At 45.4% G+C, this 20,019-nt stretch overlaps 1 protein-coding gene across 3 annotated transcripts in view; it reads right to left on the bottom strand.

Moving 5' to 3' along the window:
• Positions 1–683: 683 nt before the first annotated feature.
• Positions 684–20,019, bottom strand: part of PRDM10 (PR/SET domain 10) — an 825,235-nt gene continuing 805,899 nt past the window's right edge. For all 3 annotated transcript variants that reach the window (XM_069614147.1, XM_069614145.1, XM_069614146.1), the window contains one exon: positions 684–2,889. In XM_069614147.1, the coding sequence (XP_069470248.1) occupies positions 2,689–2,889 (201 nt within the window). In that variant the 3' untranslated portion in view covers positions 684–2,688. The remainder of the gene's footprint in view (positions 2,890–20,019) is intronic.

Genomic DNA, 20,019 nt, shown 5'->3' with positions numbered 1-20,019 from the left:
CTAATGATTGGGATGTACTAGCAGACCTAGTTCCCTTATGAGAACATAGGTTTTGGGATGTAGCCACATAGTTTAGGAGCAAAGGTGTTACTTGTAAAATTATGAGAAATTATTGGTGGTTTCACAATGGTATTTCTACTCCTTACCACGCAGTGTTTACTACACCAATATTTCTTAATTTACTGCCTATGTTACTAAGAACTCAACCTGGAATGGGGCCTACGGATAAAAATATGCTCTAAAAAACAAAAACAAAAAAAACACACCGTCGTTTCACCAATAACCAAATACTTGTAATGAACCCGACAAAGATGCAAATAAAACTCAAAACTATTCGATGCATGTGAAACCCCTTTCAAAAGATCTGCTAATTTAAGAAGTTTCTTATGTGTTTTATTGATTCAATAAACCTTTAAATAAACCTTTAATTTAAGAAGTTGGCATGAAGGGGACTTTCCCTCAAAAAAGGCATTGGCAGAAAAATACCAGCTTGTGAAGGGAGATTTGAAGGAGATGTAAAGACTGCTAACGATAGATGCCAGCAGCTGCTGCAATGCCATTGCAAAGGCTTCTAGAATGTGCATTGTGAATTGAACACAGCTGAATTTGACATTGTGGAGCAAATAGGTATAAATGCATTTCAAAGAGAACTCATTCCCTTTTTTGTATAGAATTCAAACTGGTGAAATTGTTATTAAAAAAATATTTATTCATGAGTTTTTACACTTGCCATGAACACAAGACTATCGACGCAACAACAATTCACAGAAATGTGCATTAATGAACATACACGCATAAATAACAAAATCCAAATTCAATGGATGCTGTGGGCATAAGGCCTCCCACAGTCTCTACAATGAGATGCGAGGCAGCAGCTGAGATCGAAAAGTTTACCAAAAGTCAGTATTTCTTCGCATTCCAGTGGAGTTCTGAGACGGCCTTCGAGAATTAGGCAAATATAAGCCTCGCTGCTATTTGTCCTCCGGCCAGAAGCACCCCGTTTCCTGGGGTGCCCCATTCCCTGGGGCCACCCCCATCTCGCATTGATCTCCTCAGTACAGTGAAATGTTTTTAAAGAAGCCAGATCCTTTAACCAAAACCACAGATGTATTCCCCCAAAGGCCCCTTGGTTCATCAGTATGATGGCAGCAACCACACAAGAGACAAAAAAGAGCCGGAACCCCAAAACACAGGCACCAACCTATCGAATTGTGCACCTTTTACTGGACTAAAAGTGGGAGGGAAAATGTGTTAGGTATGGTGCTTAGAAACATTATTATTTAGGGAGTAGACCATGGGATCTTTTCTGGGGAGGTGGGAACACAGAGTAGCAGAGAAAGCACTGCAACATCCAAATTAATTTACAGTCTCCATCTTGAAATGGACTACTTACTTGCAGTGTAAGGTAAACCAATCCAAAACGCTACAATTTGGTCATCGAACAAGTAGGAAATGTGAGTGTTTTGTTTTTAACTCGATTATATTAAGTTTGCCAATAAGTAATTAAATGCAAACTTTTCTTACATTTGAAAACCGTTTTATTTCTAATAAGTAAACACTCCATGATTCCTATACTAAATTAATGAAGACATTACAGCATTGTTATATGAAGTTCCAAGATGGTACTTGTTTAAATTAAAATAGGATGTGGATGAATGGGGGAGGGAGCATGGTGGATCAGGGGATTCAAGCAGACAGATCTGCGATTCAGTGTGGTATTAAGAGTGGAGAAAGGCGATGGGACTGGGCCAGTGTTGAATACCCACTATGATTTGAAGGCTTGGGGATCAGATGATCAGAAAAGAAGGATTATGTAGTACGTGAGTGATATAGTGAAAGATTACTACTTGATTGTTGAGAAGGAAGAAAGTTGGGATGTGAAAAGGGCAAGCATTTTTAAATAGATGTGAGAAAGGGTGATGGGAGAATGATTTGCTACATTGGCGCTCTTGGTGGAGTGAGACGCGCAAGTAACACTTTCAGTTCCAGTCTTTCGTGAAACAGTACACAACCCAGGCTACAATCATAGAAAGAAGCCTATCTGATGTGTCATTTGTTCTGATTGAAAGGGCGGGTAAGTGTCCAAAGCGCTCCTTCAAAGTTTGTACCCAATCATAGCTTTGACAGATCAGTCTGTGCAACTGTAACCAACACTGTCATTCTATCTATTGGCCTTCAAAATACTTTATGAAGGAGATTGAAAAAGAACTGTGACTATTTACTGCTGTCGTATCTGGGAATAGTGCCACTTTCAATTGCATTTGTATGCTGATGTTCATGAAAGAGCAAAGATGGTTCAATTACAGTAACTATTTTTAAAAAGGGGATATCATTTTGTAGTACACATGGCTGAGATGTTACAGGTAGCTCTGGTAACCGCAATAAGACAATCTGGTGAGGGGTTGGGGGGCAAGAGGAAAAAATGAGCAAACCCTGGCTCTGACGTCACGTTTCCTGCTCCGCCGACCGACTCGGTTAGTGCTAACTGTTTTTTTAAGATTGTAAACAGCTTAGTGGCACTGGCGAGTTGGAGGACACCGGCCCTGTTCCTCCTGGAGGTGCAGACATGTATTTCTTGTTTATGATATGAATAACCAAGGACTCCGAGTAGCACAGAGGCCAAAAGAGTTTGTAGATGCCACGGTCCACCTGGAGACAGCAGGGGCTACTGTTCACCTCTGTGCGAGGTCAGGGTTTTGAGATATGCACTTCGCTGCTCCCGTTCCCGTCGGTCGTCGTGGTGATAATGTACTGTGTCAGTTGCTGAGGATCAGTGATTTGTTGGTCTAGGGTGTCCATGTGCTCTGAGCCGGTGGTCACGTCCTCAGAGAGCGACGGATCTGGTTTCCCCTCGAGGTCGCTCTGTCCATCAGAGATCACATAATGGGTCTAAAAGGCAAAGGATTTCAACAAGGTTAATGTTTTGACTTTTCCACAAGATATATCAAAGACCTTCATCTCTGCTCCTGACATTTCTCATCTTGGGAGTTGTCATGAAATCCCTATACTGAGTGTGTTCAAGCAAAGAAAGCAATGTTGCACGGTTGTAAGGCAGTTTCAAACAATTATAGGCTTACATTTACAAATCGTGTGGTTCTTCCTTCTATGAACACTACTGGCACTTAGGTAAGGAAGCTCCGTCAATCAAGCTGCTCCAAACACTAGTGTTAGTTGCTTGCACAACAACCATGCTTAGTGCAGCCTGAGAGCTGTGCACCCTCAGAGCTGTGCACCCTCACGGCCACAGCCTCAGACCCTTGCTCCCCGCCCACCAGACAGCATCACTGTAGCTCAAATAACACATTCCTGCACACTTAGCTGCTCCTGCACCTATGCCACCATTCCGCCTCCTGTTTCACCACAATCCTCTCCCTAGTGGGCAATCTGGAAAGAAATCATGTCCGAGCTCACTTTCCTTGTTTCCACAAGGGCCATCTCTGTTCAGGTTTCATGAATTAAACTCCACTTGCAAGTGTCTTTTTATAAAAGGGAATTGCATTCATAAAACCCTTAGCACCCAGGTTTATTGGCTTTTGCTAACATCTATGTGAACCGTGGGTCAGGCTGACCGGCCAGGCCTGTGCAAGTACTCTCTCTCTTCACTCTAGCTCTTGCTTTGATCCATGGCCCCAATTACCAGCAGAGTCATCCCTCTTCCCAAAACCTCCCATTCCCCAACCTGGATTTATATCTCAATAATTTTGCAAGGTCTCAGTTATAACTGGCACCCACAATCAATCATTTTGCATGAACATCTGCATTTTTCCCATAAAAACATCAGAATTCACCATTAACTGTAAAGAGTGTTCGAAAGATTTTGTTTGCAGCTTCTTTCGCATCTATTTCAATGGGAACGCCAGCATCTACTGAATTGTGACTCTGGCCTGAGTTTTGGGAATTATGTCTTTTTTAATTAATTTTTATTTAATACGTATATGTGGTTTGGGAAATTGGGTAGGCCCTCTGGGGGTCTCATCACTGCTATACATGTGGATTGGGGACCTATAACTATAAAAATCTTTCGATTACCAAAATGGTGCTTAGCTGTACTATTTAGACTATCGAATTGTGAAGGTCCCAGTAATTATTTGGTTGTCAACATCTATTGGAATGTAAAAAATCATATAATGGACTCTTTAGAATCGCTCGGGGCAATTATGGAAGAAGCTTCTCTACTCCACCCATATGTGATGATAGTGGTTGCGGGTGGTTAATGTCGAAATTCCAGCAGACAATGGGGGGAAACGCACCCTTGGAACGGAATATTGCACCATAAGGGGAGATGAGATTAACAAGACTTCTCAGGGTCAATTATGGTGTAAATTCTTTGAAGAATGGGGACTAATTAATGCAGGAGAGTTACTGGGTAATTTGCCAGACACAGCCACGTGGTTCAATGGTAAATTCTCTACTAAAATTGACTACATCTCTCAACTCCATTATATGCCCTGGCAAGCTTATTGAGCATGAGGAAAACTATCTGCAGTGATCATAAGATACTGGAGGTACATTTTGAGGGGATGGAGGGTGATGCGAAATACGGGGCATGTATAAATACATACTTGGTCAACGCATCTGGGAATCGCATTACCTGGCATAATGATAATACGAGCCTTGGGAAAAAAGCAACGCTGTATACTGTACCCACCTTTGATCACTATGTACTATGAACTATTAACCAGACAGTCTCTGTATCTAGTGCTAATGAAAGGAAGATAACGCATTTACATACTTATGATACAGAAGTTAGAACATTAAACAATAACCGACTTAGGGAGTTGAGACATCTATGCAAACGGCATCTCTCCCCGACCGAAAAGAAGGCCCAGAGGAAAGAAATTAAAAATAGATGGAAGAATAAAATCAAAGCCCATAGAGCAAATCTATCTCAGGTGGATGGGGAAGCTATTTCGGCAGCATTAAGGGATTGGTCAGCTAGATCCTTTTGGGCTCTAATGAGTAATCGAAATGTACAACAGGCCCAAATGCAAACTTGTGCAATATCGGAACAGCAGTGGAGGGGACACTTTGGTACTGTCTATGCCCATTCTAAGCTTAAAAATCCATTGCCGAATTTAGTCATTCAACCTGCATGGGATTTTCCAATTGAACAAAATGATATTAAATGTTAATATGTAAAGCATCATCTTCTAGGGTGGCTGGGCCTAATGGGTTAGCGAATATCATTTTCAAGGGTAATGTGAATGTTTGGGCAAAGATCTTATTTATTCTCTACACTGACATAGTTAAGGTGCGAGAAATCCTGAATACATGGCGCATAGCTTATATAGTGCCAGTCTACAAAAAAGGTGATAGGTCGTCCCCCGCAAATTATAGACCAATTGCACTCTTGGACGCGGACTCTAAAGTTTTTGCATGTCTGGTACTGAAACATATCCAAGAGAGTGGGCAGAGGTAAATAAGATCCTATCACAGCTGCAATTTGGTTTCCGTAAAAATGTTGGCACTGATGCAGGGGGGTGTTTAATGAATATCTTGCAACAGAAAGAATGGAAACAGGGAAGTACACCAATCTATGTAGGATGTATAGATTTGACTATGGCGTTTGACATGGTGGATAGGAGTATCCTTTGGGGGAAGCTATATCGAATTGGCTTGCCATCTTCCCTCCTTTCGATATTTTACCATCTGCATGAAGGCTCGAAGCTACAGGTGCGTCTATGTAACCTGGTAACATTGTCAGAGGCAATAAATGCTACCAACGGCCTGCGACAGGGCTGCGTTTTCGCTCTGACAATATTCAACCTATATGTATCGGATGCAGGGGATGCGCTAGAGGCAGTTGCCTTCGTACCACTGACAATTGAGGGAGTTAAGGTATCTTGGACTGCCTATGCAGATGATTTTATGTTATTTGACGATACTCTGTTAGAACTGCAACGTTTACTAACAGTATTTAGAGAGTACACAATGGCAAACTCGCTTATGATTAATGCAAAAAAATAAAATAATTCTACTGCTTCACTGTAGCGTCACCAGGGGAAACCCAGTATGGTTTTTGAATCATGAAAAACTGAGTGTGAAATCTCACCTTCGTTATCTGGGATATCCAATTTTTGGAAACAAAAGAAAGCTGAACTATAGGCCATTTTTGGATGGAAAGGTAAATGTTCAAATAATCTATCTAAAAAAAATGTTTGCTAAATATGGAAAATGTTCATTTGTGCCGACTCTGCGATACTATAAGTGTGAACTGATTCCGCAATTGTGTTACGGCTTAGAACTCTTTCCGAGATGGGCCATTGAGGAATTAGATAAATACGAGGCAAGGATACTAAGGTCTGTGTTTAGATGTTTTCCTAAGTGTGTTCCGCTGGAAGCTTTGTGCTATGAGTTGGGTCTGAGCTCCATTAGAAGCATGGTTATGTGGCGCAGAGTGTGCTTATTTAGAAAATGGATTATCAGTTCTAAAGATACCATCTACAATATGCTGGGGAATGTGTCTCTGAATTTCTAAAGGAACTGGCAATGGAGTCCTTCACATATCTAGCTACTTTTGGGGCAACATGTGAGATGCTTATATTTAACCCAAATAAGGCAACAAAATACTCAGAGTTACTGGACTGGAATACTACTTGTCTAAGTGTTGTAAGAACTATACTGTATAAATACCTGGTATCTGGATCCAAAAGAGTAGGTAGCATGGAGCCATAGTTGATAAAATACCCAGACGAAAGATGGCGTAATTCTTTATGCGCTTTAAATGTAATGTGTTGTTGACTAGGGAAATTATAGATTTACGAGAGAGAGGGAATGAAGCTCCATCACTGTGCCGGTTTTGTGGCATATCTGGGTTATCAGAGACACAGCAGCATCTATTAATATATTGCAATTTACTGAGAAATGAACGCGTACATCACTTTCTGAAATGTGTAAACAGTGATAATGTGGACCTTGAAAGTTTATGGCTTGAAATGCTGTATGGGAAAGATACCTCGCTGCAGCTCGCTGTAGTTAGATTTCTGAGAAATATCTGTCAATTAGTACCTTCTACACAAATTGAATAAACGCAATGAATTAAAGATGCATTTCAGTGAATATTAGCACTTGGTTTGATAGGATAATGTAGGTATACCATGTGTACTACTTATGTATTGATTTGGCCATAGGGCGATATTGTGAACTATTATTAAGTGGAGAAGTGAAGTTATATTTTAGATATTGAATGTATTTGAATATCTATTTCTTGAAACATTTGACTCAAAGTATAATCTTTTCTTATCTGTTCTGCATTAATTGTCATTTATATTGTTTTTAGTATTCTATGATGACCTTTTTAGATTAGGTTTTCTTGTGTATATCGATTTGTTTTTGTGAAGGTTATGTATAAGCCACACAAACAAATAAATAAGTATATATGTGGTTTGTATCAAACCTTTATACTAATCAACATTCCATACATCATAAAGGATTTACAAATTCATCATATAATTCCATACAAATTGATATGATATGATAGGTTATTCATAACACGCTTAATACCCAGAGGTTTCTAAGCGCGGACCCGGGGATCGAACCTGTATCACTCTGTCGTCTTGCTTCGAAGGCGAGCACGTTGCAGCTGAGCTATCCTCCCGGGATTTCATCATACATCACAATACACCTGGGTACCACATGTTCCCCTAAAATCCAAAATGTCTAAAATGATGTGATACATCGCACATCACAGCCCCTTTAGTCTTAAGTCTATTTGTTTTCCAGAACTGTTATATCTTTTTTTTCCCTCCAATTGCTCATATGATCTACATGTAAAGTGCACTACCACAATGATCATAGACACCTGCTTACCATTAAGTAATGGGGATCACAAGGATTGTGAGAACACCGATTCGGTATTATGGAAAAATGGAGCCAAGAGCGTCAGTCATAGATTCCTCATCTCCTTGCAATGCGCACTTCCCCTATGTGGGACGGGCGCGGTCCAGTAATGTTGGCCCATGAAGTTCGTTAGTGGGCCCGTTTCCCGACACCCCTGAGTTAAGTCCCAGTGTTGTGAGGGTCTGTGACCCTCAAGACTGTCCCTGGTGGTCTAGGGTGTTCTTGGTAGTGATGTGTGCTTGCCGCTGTCATCCAGCAGCACTGCACAACCTCTGCGCGCATGGGTTTTGTCGCTGTACTGGCCTCTCCTACAATATGCTGGGAAGGTGTTACAGAAGCCCAAGGAGTTGCCTGCTCTTGGTCAGGTCGTGGCTTGTCTGTGGTTCACGTGTATTTGACATAGGCTCTCACTTTGCTAGTCTTTGTTGTTTCCTTGTTCTGATAGTGGCTCACTTTAAGAAACACAAAAATAATAAACATTTTGTTGAGGAGGGGCATGAGTTAGAAGAACAAGTTACTTACCAACTGTAACGTTCTTTCGATTGGATGTTCCTCCCACGTATTCCTCATCTTAGATAGATATATCCTTACCTTCAGCTTTGCTGCTTCGGAAACTTTTTCTCTCTCCACCAAAGGGCGCTCCACTCGAGGCGACGGCGTCGATGTCCCTCGGCGGCATCCGTCGAGTGTCGACGTCATCCGTAGTCTAAATGCCTCGAGCGCGCCCGTTGGCCTCAGTTCTGTTTTTTCGTATCAGAGCCCATGTATTATAAACAAAGGCGTGCCTCTTATTGACCCAAGCCTTGAAAGAATTTAGAGTGTAAACCATGTAAACTGTACTGTGGGGTAGGATGGGAGGGTCGATGAGGAATACGTGGGAGGAACATCCAATCGAAAGAACGTTACAGTTGGTAAGTAACTTGTTCTTCGAATGGCTTGTATCCTCCCACGCATTTCTCATCTTAGATAGACTCCCAAAGCAGTTTTGTATTGGAGGCGGGAGTACAGATGCCTTTTAGTCAGGTACCGAATGTAGTACAGATTTGGCAAATAAACCTCCTTGAGATGTAGTTGAGTCCAAAGCATAATGTTTGATGAAAGTATGCATGGATGACCATGTAGCTGCTGCACAAATATCTTGCACAGGGACACCCTTCTTAAGTGCTGTTGAAGTTGCTATGCCCCTAGTTGAATGGGCTCTTAAACCCTCACGGGGATCTTTTCTGGCTAGCCTATAACACTCTGTTATGGCTAAAATTATCCATCTTGATAATGTTTGCTTGGTTACGGCTAGTCCCAATTTACGGCCAGTGTATCCCACAAAAAGTTGATCACACTGACGTATCTTTGACAATCTTGAGACGTAAAAGCTTAGAGCCCTTCTGGGATCTAGCCTATGCAGTCTTTCCTCTTCCTTACGAACGCAGGTAGAATTATTTTCTGCGACAGATGAGTCTGAAACTATTTTTGGCAGAAAAGATGGTTTAACTCGAAGGACAACTTTATCTTTATGAAAGATAGTGTGAGGACGACCACTCGAAAGTGCCTGCAACTCACTTACTCTGCGGGCTGATGTCAATGCAATTAAAAGTATAGTTATTAATGTAAGAAGCCTTAACGGACAAGAATGTAAAGGCTTAAAAGGTGCACATGTCAGAAATGTAAGTACCAAATTTAAATCCCACACAGGAACTTGAAAAGGTACTGGTGGAAAAACATTGTTTAAACCCTGTTAGAAATTGTATTATTAAGGGTATCTTAAAATAAGATCTTTCTTCTGATGAGCGTTTGAAGATAGATAGCGCTGCTACATATCCTTTTATTGTCTTAACCTGGAGCCCCAGATTAGCTAAATGTAATAGAACAGATAATACCATTGGAATGTCACATTCAAAAGGATCCACATTCTTATCCCTGCACCAGTTACTGAATTTATTCCAACGACACCGGTACAAAGATTTTGTTGCTGGCCTTCTGGCCGAAAGCAACACCTCCATAACATCATCTGGAAGGTCCCAATCCTTGTATCTCAACCTCTCAGAAGCCATGCGTGAAGGTTGAGTATGTTGACCTCTGGATGGAGAACGTGACCTCCCTCTTGCGAGAGAAGATCCTCTCTTTTTGGAAGACATATTGGAGGGCAGATGGACATGTCGAGAAGGTCCGGGTATCACGTTCTCCTGGCCCAATCCGGGGCAATTAGGATCATGGTTTTCCTGAACTTTCTCAACCTCCTGATTACCTGAGGGATCACAGGGACTGGAGGGAACGCATATAGAAGAGGAAATTCCCACTCTACTACAAATGCGTCTCCTAGAGCTCCTCTCGGGGGAAATTCCCTTGAGCAGTACAGTTTGCACTTCCTGTTGACAATGGTTGCGAACAGATCCACTTGAGGGGTTCCCCAAAGGGCAAAGATCTCCATAAGGACTTCCTGAGCTATCTCCCACTCGTGAGAGACTGTGCTCTGCCTGCTCAGAGCGTCCGCCGCTGTGTTTTGCTCTCCTGCTAGGTGAATGGCAGATAGAGAGATCCCTTCTTGTATTGCACAGAACCAGAGCTGCTTTGCCTCTCTGCACAGTGGCAGTGACCCTACTCCTCCTCTCTTGTTGAGATAGTACATGGCCACTGTGTTGTCCGTCATGATCAGGACATTCTTTCCCCGTACAGAGGGCAGGAAGGCCTTCAGCGCTAGTCTGATCGCCCTCAGCTCCAAAAGGTTGAAGTGTAGTCTGGACTCCGATGGAGACCAACGACCGCTGATTGTCAGATCGTTGGTGTGGGCTCCCCACCCCGTGAGTGAGTCATCCGTCACTACAGTGATCTCCGGCCATGGCTGCCAAAAAGATTGTCCCTTGAGGATGTGTTCTTTGCAAACCCACCATTGTAGGTCCTGAGCTACACTGGTTGGAACTTGTAAGAGATCTGTCATTTCCCCTGAAAATTGGGACCATTGAGTCCTGAGGGCCCATTGAAGGGATCTCATCCTCAATCTGGCCTCTGGCACCAGAAAAATGCAGGACGAGCAACCTGAGAAAATCGAAGGCCGGTAGATACTGGGCATTCTGGAATTTTGTCACCATCTGCAGAATGTGGTGATGTCTCTCATCGGGAGGCGAGGCTTTGCCCGAACGAGTATCCAAGACTGCTCCTATAAACTGCAGCTTCTGTGATGTTATCATGTTTGACTTTTTTTAAATTCAGAGAAAACCCTAGTTTGTGAAGGAAGTGGCAAGTCTTGGATAGATGATCCTGGACTTGTTCTGGAGAACGTGCCCTGATCATCCAAATAGGGGTAGACATGAATCCCCCCTCTTCTGAGACTAGCTGCCACTACCGCCATCAACTTGGTGAAAACTCTTGGGGCGGAGGTCAACCCGAAAGGCAGAACTCGAAACTGATAGTGAGAGTTGCCAATCGCGAACCTCAGGTACTTTCTGTGCTTGAGATGGATTGGCACATGAAAGTAAGCATTCTGAAGGTCCAATGATACCAACCAGTCTTGAAGTTGGAGAGCCTGAAGGATCTGAGAAAGAGTGACCATCTTGAACTTGTCCTTCCTGAGGAACTTGTTCAAGTTTCTCAAGTCCAAGATGGGTCTCAGTCCTCCGTCCTTCTTTGGAATGAGGAAATATGGGTAATACCAACCCTTGTTCCTCTCCTCTACAGGTACATGTTCTATTGCACCTTTCTGTAGCAGGGTTAAAACTTCCTGCAACAGGAGCAGGTTTTTGGTAGAGTTGTATTCCGGTGGGTGATTCTGAGGTTTCTTTAGAAAAGGAAGGCAGTAACCTTGGGATACTGCTTCCAGTGCCCAAACATCTGAAGTAATGCCCCGTCAGATGCTGCGAGATCCTGCCTCCCACTGGGGTCTTGTGAGTCAAAACCTCAGAGTGGTTTTGCGGCAGCTCCAGCAGCGGCTGAAGGGACAGATGCTGCTGCTGGGGCAGATCTAGCGCCTCTTCCTCGCCCCTGAGAAAATTTTCTTTGCCCCCTTTGATTGGCCTGTCCCCTTCCTCTCCCAAATGAGGAGTAAAAATGAAAGGGACGACCCCTCCAGGAAGATGAGCCTGCGTAGGGGCGTTGCTGAGGTTGTCGTATAGCGGCACTAAGTGACTTTGCCGCTGCCTTGGAGGTCTGCAGCTTCTCCAAACCTTCATCCGCCTTGCTGCCAAACAACCTCGAGCCATCAAATGGCATGTTAAGGAGTCTAGATTGAACATCTGGTGCAAAACCTGACTTCTTTAGCCATGCAAATCTGCGTAGCACTGCGCTAGACGCCTTGGACCTGCTGATACTGTCAGCAGTGGCCAAACCTGCTTGAAGGCATTCTCCCGAAGCCTCCTTATCATCCTTAATTATGGATAGGAAACCATCACGTTCCTCTCCTTCCGGGATGTGTTGAGCTGCCGCTGACATGCAGTCCCACAGAGTATAATTAAATCTAGCCAATGTACAAGATACATTGGTAGACTTCAGAGCCATGCTCCCTGATGTAAAGATCTTTTTCGACCAAGTATCTATTTTCTTGCCATCCCTATCAGGGGGAATAGTGGGGTATGCATTTTTTGTTGATGTGGCTGTCTGAACTACCAGACTCTCAGGAGAAGGATGTTTACTCAAATACTCTGGGTCAGAGATACAAGGTCTGTATTTTGCCACATATTTTTTATTTACTGCTGGACTAGATCCCGGTCTTTCCCAAGCAGCATTTACTCTCCTTTGCAGGGCAATATGAAAAGGAAGTATGGGGTCTGGTTGAGGACCTCCTGACAAAATATCTGTCATGTCATCATCCTGGTATACAGGTGCATTATTACCCCACCCCCATAAACACTGTTACTCTATTCATGAGTTTTCTGTAACCCAGATCAGCATGTTCTGCTGGATCTGGTCTCTCAAATTCATATTCAGGAGATGTGTCTATTCCACTTGCAGACTGTAAACATTCATACAAATCCTGCATTTTTGATTGAGGATTTATTAATTCCTCTGGAACATCTCTTGTCCCATATTTTACCCCTGCTGATGTAACCTCGGGTTCATCTTGTTCTTCATACTCTTCATTTTCTGATGACATTTCTCCATATACAGATGACATAGTATGGAAAAAATCATGTCTGTTTTCAGGGTGAAATATTTTTTCAGGAATATGTTTCAACCCTGGTGTCGACGTCGACAGAAGCGTCGGTGGCGTCGAAGTCGTGGCTGTTACCTTCGATGTTATCGAGGTATTCTTCGATGTTTTCGAAGGCACTACAAATGGCGTCGAAGGAATCTTCGAGGCAGTCGATGTTGTCGAAGTAGTCTTCGAAACACTCGACGCCGTCGAAGAAATCTTCGAGGTCGTTGATAAAATATTCGACGTGACTTTTTTCTGTTGGGTCGTCGACCCTTTATACTCGACAGCCTTCGACAGAGGCTTCGAAGATGTTTTCGTCGAAGTCTTTAATGACTTATCGACGTCAAAAGTCTTTTTCGTAGAGTCTGTCTTTTTAGGTGTCTGGGAAGAGTCCCTAGAAGACACCCTCGACAATTTCTTGTCAGACTTCTTAGTTTTAGACCTTCCTCCGTCACTTTTGTGACTAGAGGCATGACCTTCAACAGACATTTTTGAGGGGGTCTGGGCCGCGTTCTCAAAAATCATCATTGGACTCTCTAAATGCTTCCCACTTTTTAGGGGAGTCGTGTTTAGTTGGACAAGTAATAACTTCCTCCGAAGTCGAGGAAGAAGAAGAAGAAGAGGGAGATCGGTGTCGTCTCTTTTTCGCCTTTTTGGACGAAGAAGAAGAGGACTTCCTTGATCTACTCCTCGATCGTGATTTTTCATGGTGTTTTGCCGAAGACTCAGCCGAGTCTTTCTTCCCTCTCGAAGAAAACTTCGAGGATTCCTCCCCCACCGCCAGTTTACCTCGTCTTTCTTTCAAGGCCTTGTGGGTCATGGATTGGCACGAACCGCAGTCATCGATCCGATGTTCGGACCCGAGACACCAGAGGCAGTTACGGTGAGGGTCGGTCAGCGACAGTTTTCTGCCGCACCTTAGACACTTCTTAAACCCCGTTTTCGGAGTAGATGGGTTCGAGGAAGATGACATAATCGCTTAAGACTGAAGCGTCGTTTTATTTCGATCCGAAGCTAACGGAAAACGGAACTGAGGCCAACGGGCGTGCTCGAGGCATTTATACTACGGATGACGTCGACACTCGACAGATGCCGCCGAGGGACATTGACGCCGTCGCCTCGAGTGGAGCGCCCTCTGGTGGAGAGAGAAAAAATTCCCGAAGCAGCAAAGCTGAAGGTAAGGATATATCTATCTAAGATGAGGAATACGTGGGAGGACACAATCCATTCGAAGTGGTCTGCTCAAAAACAGATTGGCACGCGGGAGGGGGGTGTCGCGGGGGAGAATCGGGAATTAGGGCTATGGCGAATCAAGGGTATTCGTTCATTCTCTCCAAGGGGGAGCCTTGCAATTTGAGGCTAGGGAGGTGAGCCTGTTCAACAAGACCCTCCCTAGAGGTCTTGGCAAGTGGGACCTCACTGGCAGAGACTCCCCCTCAGGGGGCAAGGACTCACATTCCTGTGGTGACAAACTCACTAAACCCTCCACCATAGCAGCGTATATGCTACCTGCTACGAAGAATACTCTCTGGGTTTTTGGCTGAAGACAATGCTGAAACAAACTTTTTTGGAAAAGGAAAGGAACTAGTCTCTTTTAAGGGGAGACGTATATTTAACTGGGACGAGTACGGTGAAAAGAGAGGAAGATAGAGAGAGAGAGAGGGAGAAAGGGAGACAGAGGGAGAGAGAGAGAGAGAGAGAGAGTGAAAAAGAGAGAGAGAGAGAGAGAATTGCAAGTCACCCGACAGCAGTGCACCTTGGAGAGGTTAAGTGGAGGCAGAGAGACTGTGGTAAGCATGAGAAGCCCCCTGACATCAGTACGCTGAGGAGAGGCATGGAGCCCGTGACTTTCAAGGAAGCAGCGGACGCCAGTCCAAAACGCCAGAGTGCTGGTGTTTGTGAGAACGAAGAAGGCGTTGAGCGAGAAGAGAATCCTAGGTCTGGCTGTGGCTTAGACATTGCGGTGGGCAGTACGCTTGGCGAACCCCGCCAAAACTATCAGTGTGGAGTGTGCGAAGCTCCCTGGTGCCCGCACCCATACCTGGCAGCGGGAGAGAACGGAAAGCCGGTGACACCGAGAAGCACAAAACCCAAAGCAGGAGAAGACCTGAGTGAGTGCCACCAAGAAGCACTAAACACGAAGCAGGAGAGGACCCGAGTGAGTGCCAAGCCATACCACGTTCCCTTCTACAGTAAGTGGTTACAGGCTGTGAAGGCGTCATGAAGCAAGACACAGACAGCAGACTTAAGGTTCAAACAAAACCTATTTATTAACTTAAATGTCAGGATGGTAAAAGACCTAACTAGCCCTATGCTAAGGTGGGATTTCCCTACCTGAACCTAATTAAGGAAAGTTCGAGTCAAAAAGTTCAACTTAAAAGTCTGTGGGCCTCATTACGATCCAGGCGGTCCGGAAATAACGGTGGCGGTAAACCTGCCGCCACCGTTGTTTCCGGACCGCCTGAGTCTGACCCCTGCAGGCGGGAAGTGATGTTCCCGCCAGTTCTGACCTGGCGGGTTTAACACCTCCCGCATGCAGGCGGACGAGGAAACACCGGCAGCATTACGAGATGCTGCCGGTGTTTCCATGATCCCCATTTCCATCGAGTCCCATAGGACTCAATGGGAATGGGGATTTACACCATTCCGCCTCCGTGATTGCCGGAAAACCGGGGTTGTAATGCCTCGGTAATTCCGGGAATCATGGCGGCGGAATGGTAATAAGAGTCCTGCGTTAACCAGGCGGTTTTACCGTCTCGGTTAACGCCGGACTCGTAATGAGGCCCTGTGTGTCCAAAACCTATGCTTGCCCTCAAAACTAAAGCTAAACATGTAGGGATGTCAATAATGAAAGGAAAGGTGATGAACACAAAGTTCTGCGCTTTTTACAGCGCTTAGCTTCTTCCTCAGCTCTCCTTCCCCAAGTTCCATAAAATGTTCTCAGGATTTACCATGTTTAAGTTCAAACAGTTCCAAAAACTCCTCAGGGTTCTTTTCCCCAAGTTCAAAGCACTACAATTCAATCCTCGGGGTTCCCTTCCCCAAATTCAATGTAACACAGTTCTAACAATGAGGGTCTTGAGGTCCTGTCCTCAAGACATTATTTATAGTTCATCAAGTCTCAGGGTTCCCGTCCCCAAGACTTCAATCTGAGCCTTCCCTACTAACCTTCCCAATTTTTTGTTTTACACCATTCGGTGTTGCTTACTTTTACCTCCAGATTCCCATATCCATCCAGCCATGTGTCAATACCACGCAGTAAGAGCCATTCTATCTTCACGCTATTCTGTGGGTAGTCAGAGTCCATATATTCACAGTACTTCGTTCTTTCTAGGCTCTTGTTCTTCAGACCAAACAGTTTCCTATCCTGAATCCCGAGTCATTAATTTCAGGGTAATTCGAGAGTCTGCTGGTGTGTTTGATAGTGTGATCCTGACTCACATTAACCACTGTCTAATTTCCTTGACAACTTGGGTAATAGCGGTGTGTATCCCTGCTCTTTCATTCGATCCACATCTCTGTCTGGGCATTACTGCTATCAGCAGAGAGGTGCATCCAGAGAAAGAGCTCCCTCAGGTGAGGAGGCCTGGGTTAAGGTTAAGCTGGTTAAGCCTGGGTTAAGGTTGAGCTCGGGAGGATTGCTCAGTGGCAACGTGCTCGCCTTGGAAGCAAGACGACACGGAGCAACATAGGTTTGATCCCCGGGTTCGCGCTTAGAAACTTCTGGGTATTGGCTCCCAGTGGATGCAAGGATTAAATTCAAAACCCTCTGCATTGCCCACAAGGCTTTCTGGGGCCTGAGTCCAAAATACCTTCAGCTATCCCTCCGCAAATACCTCCCCTCTCGAGCTCTTCGCTCCTCTACCTCCAACTCCCTCAGGGTCAGTCGTTTTTTCAAATAAACGAGCTGGGGGTAGAACTCTGTCTTTGGCTGGGGCCTCCTACTGGAACAGCCTCCCTGCCACTTTAAAACTTGAGAACCATCTCCGGTTCCGGAAGCACCTCAAGACTTTCCTCTTTTCTTCTGCCTTCGCTCCGCCTCTCCCCTGCTGATCGGTTCTCTCTTGGCACCGTGCACCTGGCCACCCTCTGTCCTCTGGGCCCAGGTACCTGCTCACCCTGCCACCCTCCTGCACTGCCTCCGGGCCTCCCCTTGCACTGGGGTCTGTATCTGTACCCATACAGCCTCCCCCTTTTTCTTCCTGCATTTATCAAACCTACTGTCATGCCTACAGCACGTTCAGTCACCCAACCTTGTGCTCCTTCCCGACCATGTCCCAGACCGGGTACTAGCTCTCACGTTAGATCATTCTCCATTCCCTCCCTTGAGATCAGATCTTCTGCTGGTGGGAGGAGTTGGGGAGGCCATCGGAGAAAACGTCAGGTAAGGGGTCATCGCCTTTATCTCAAGTGGCGACTCCCCTGGCGTATGTCCTCCATGCACAATCGGGCCACCTCTGGCAAACAACCACTAGGGGCATCAAACCTGCATAATACCCGGACCTTCACCGAACCACGTGTTATGGCTTCCGCCACTCCTACTCCCCAACAACAGACTTATCATGGCACGGCATTGCGGGTAGTCGTGGTAACGGCTACGCCTCTTTGGACCATTCCGCATTCTCATTGGATCCAGCAACGCTCAAGCCTCCACCGACCAACGCAGTGGTCACGTGACGCGTAACGCGTCCTTAGTAATCACGTGACATGTCTCCAGGTATTTAAGGAGCTCCAGAATGCTACACAACGCTTCTCAACTGTTTATGCCGTTTTGGAGCCTCCTCTTCGTTCTTGTTACCTGGAACTACTGTTTTTGACCACGGACTACCAATTACGGATTCCTCAGCTCTTAGAATTACAGACCACGGACCGTCCCTTGGATCATCTTTAGTCAACTCCCTTGGCAAAGACATACCTGGACTCGCTGTTGATAAACTTGGTTCTCCAGCTTCTATCCTCCCTGTATAGTTCTGCCTTGTGTGTCCCTGATCTTACCTGTTCCTTTTCCCTTACAGCAATCATCTGGACCACACGGGTATTGTGTTTCTCCACCTGTGGCCCTAATCCTCGAACAGTGACTATTTTCTTGCTGTTGGTGGCTTCGGGACGGAGGTATTCTTGTTCCTCGTGACCATCAAGTCTTGACACTTACTCTGTCTGCTGCCTTAAACCTAGCACTTGTAAATTGCTGGCTGCACTACCAATGTTTGTTACCTTTATTATTTATTTATTGTTATTTATCTGTTTCTCCTCTGCTTCGCACTTTCCACTTCTCCCTCCTTCCATGCACTTTTCCCCTCCCTCTCTCCCATGCACTTGCGCGTTCTAAATGTCACTGGGCCTAGTAAGATCGCTGTTTTGTGTTCTCCCGTTCCCCTCCCTTGCCGCGCTCTGCAACACTTGTGTACGAGCGCGATAGAAATAAAATATCAATATTAAGCGTGTTATAAATAACCTATCATATCAAGCTGACCAGACCTGGACTCAGCTTCAATTCCACTTGGCTCCCTGTTGATTCCTGACAGTGAGTGACACATGCTGTTTGGATTTCTGCATACGCTGGCAACTTTGTTGCTTCTGGGTGGATGCGGACAGCGTCCACTCTCTCTCTCTCGTTTGTTCGCAGCCTCTGCTGCTCAATCACTGTCACAGAGACTCCCACACCTCAGGGATGTTGGCCAGCGTCCTGACTCCTCTTCAGGTCCCACCATGGCTGTCTCTTCATGGAAAGGGTCCCCTGGTCTCTCCTACACAGTTCTCCCTGTTGCTCACTTCTCTGATTCACTGGTCTCTCTTTATACACCTGCAGCCCCTTGACAGGTTGCAGGTGTGGGTGCCTAATTAGATTTGCCTGACCATGATTAAGGGTACATGCCTGACCCTCAAGTACTCTGTAGGCATCTTCCTCGTCTCAGTACCAGAGTGGTAAAATAAAGGTCTAATATTCATTACTCGCAGTCTCCTCTTCCTTGTCCCAGTACTTTCAAATGTCAAAGGTGGGGAAATGAGGGGAGAGGTCTTGCAGTAGCCCATCAAGGTTGGGGGAGGGTTAGAATGGCCATGAATAGGGAAAAGGGGATACCATGTCTCACCTAGAGGTACCCCACTCTTAATCTCCGAGGACCCTCCGCCCAGTTGATCCTCCCTTGCTTCTCCACCTCCAGGGTCGGGATCCAAAAGCGATGGCCCTTCCCAGGCCACCTGAGAAGGGGATCCAGAGGGTTTAGGAGTGAGAATACCCTCAGGTTTCTCACAGGGGAGACCAGGAGAAGGGGGAGGCCCCCGGGGCACCGTTCGTCCCAGTGAGACAAATGAGAGACTGCATTGAAAACTATTTAAATGGAACTGTGAAAAACACGATTAGGAGAATAACAAATAATGAATAAAAGTAATTAGAGACTTGGCACAAATGCAATTGGAAGAGGGGAAGGTGCCCGATGACTTAAGAAGTGAAGAGAGGAGACAGACAGAGATGAAGTCCAGTAATTTACGAATGGGAAATCAAAATACCCTATGAATAAGAGAAGGTGAGAAACCTGAAGGTCTCTCACCCGCTGGTCCCTGGGGATCTGTCATCCAGGTGGCCAGGACACGGCCATCGCTTTTGGATCCAGTTCCTGGGGGTGGACCAGTGCAGATCACCAAGGTGAGGGGTCTTCGGGGAACGGGACACCGGATGGCGAGACACGATAGCCCCTTCCCTGTAACACCTTTATCCCATCCTACCAGATATGATACTTAAGGAACTCGCGCACCCCCACTGCCCCTGCCCCTTCACAATACAAACACTTTTTCACGGACAGCTCGCTATGAGGGAAATAGGACGCACACCGGAGCCGTATGCCTGACATGTCCCAATACGATGGTCAGGCAATTACTGCCTATCACACACACCTGACTTCCATTACATTTCCCCACACGGATAAAAGGCAGAGCACGAGAGCACACTCTGAGCCAGGCAAACACACACAAGGCAGCAGCAGTTCCTAGATGGCAGTTTAACACGAGGCGAAAGACGGCAAAACAGAAGGGGATCGTAAAGAGGGAAGCGCCCTCGA

The sequence above is a fragment of the Ambystoma mexicanum genome, chromosome 9, assembly GCF_040938575.1.
Source record: "Ambystoma mexicanum isolate Mex_15411 chromosome 9, UKY_AmexF1_1, whole genome shotgun sequence".
NCBI lineage: Eukaryota > Metazoa > Chordata > Amphibia > Caudata > Ambystomatidae > Ambystoma > Ambystoma mexicanum.
This window is presented reverse-complemented; position numbering and strand designations above follow the sequence as displayed.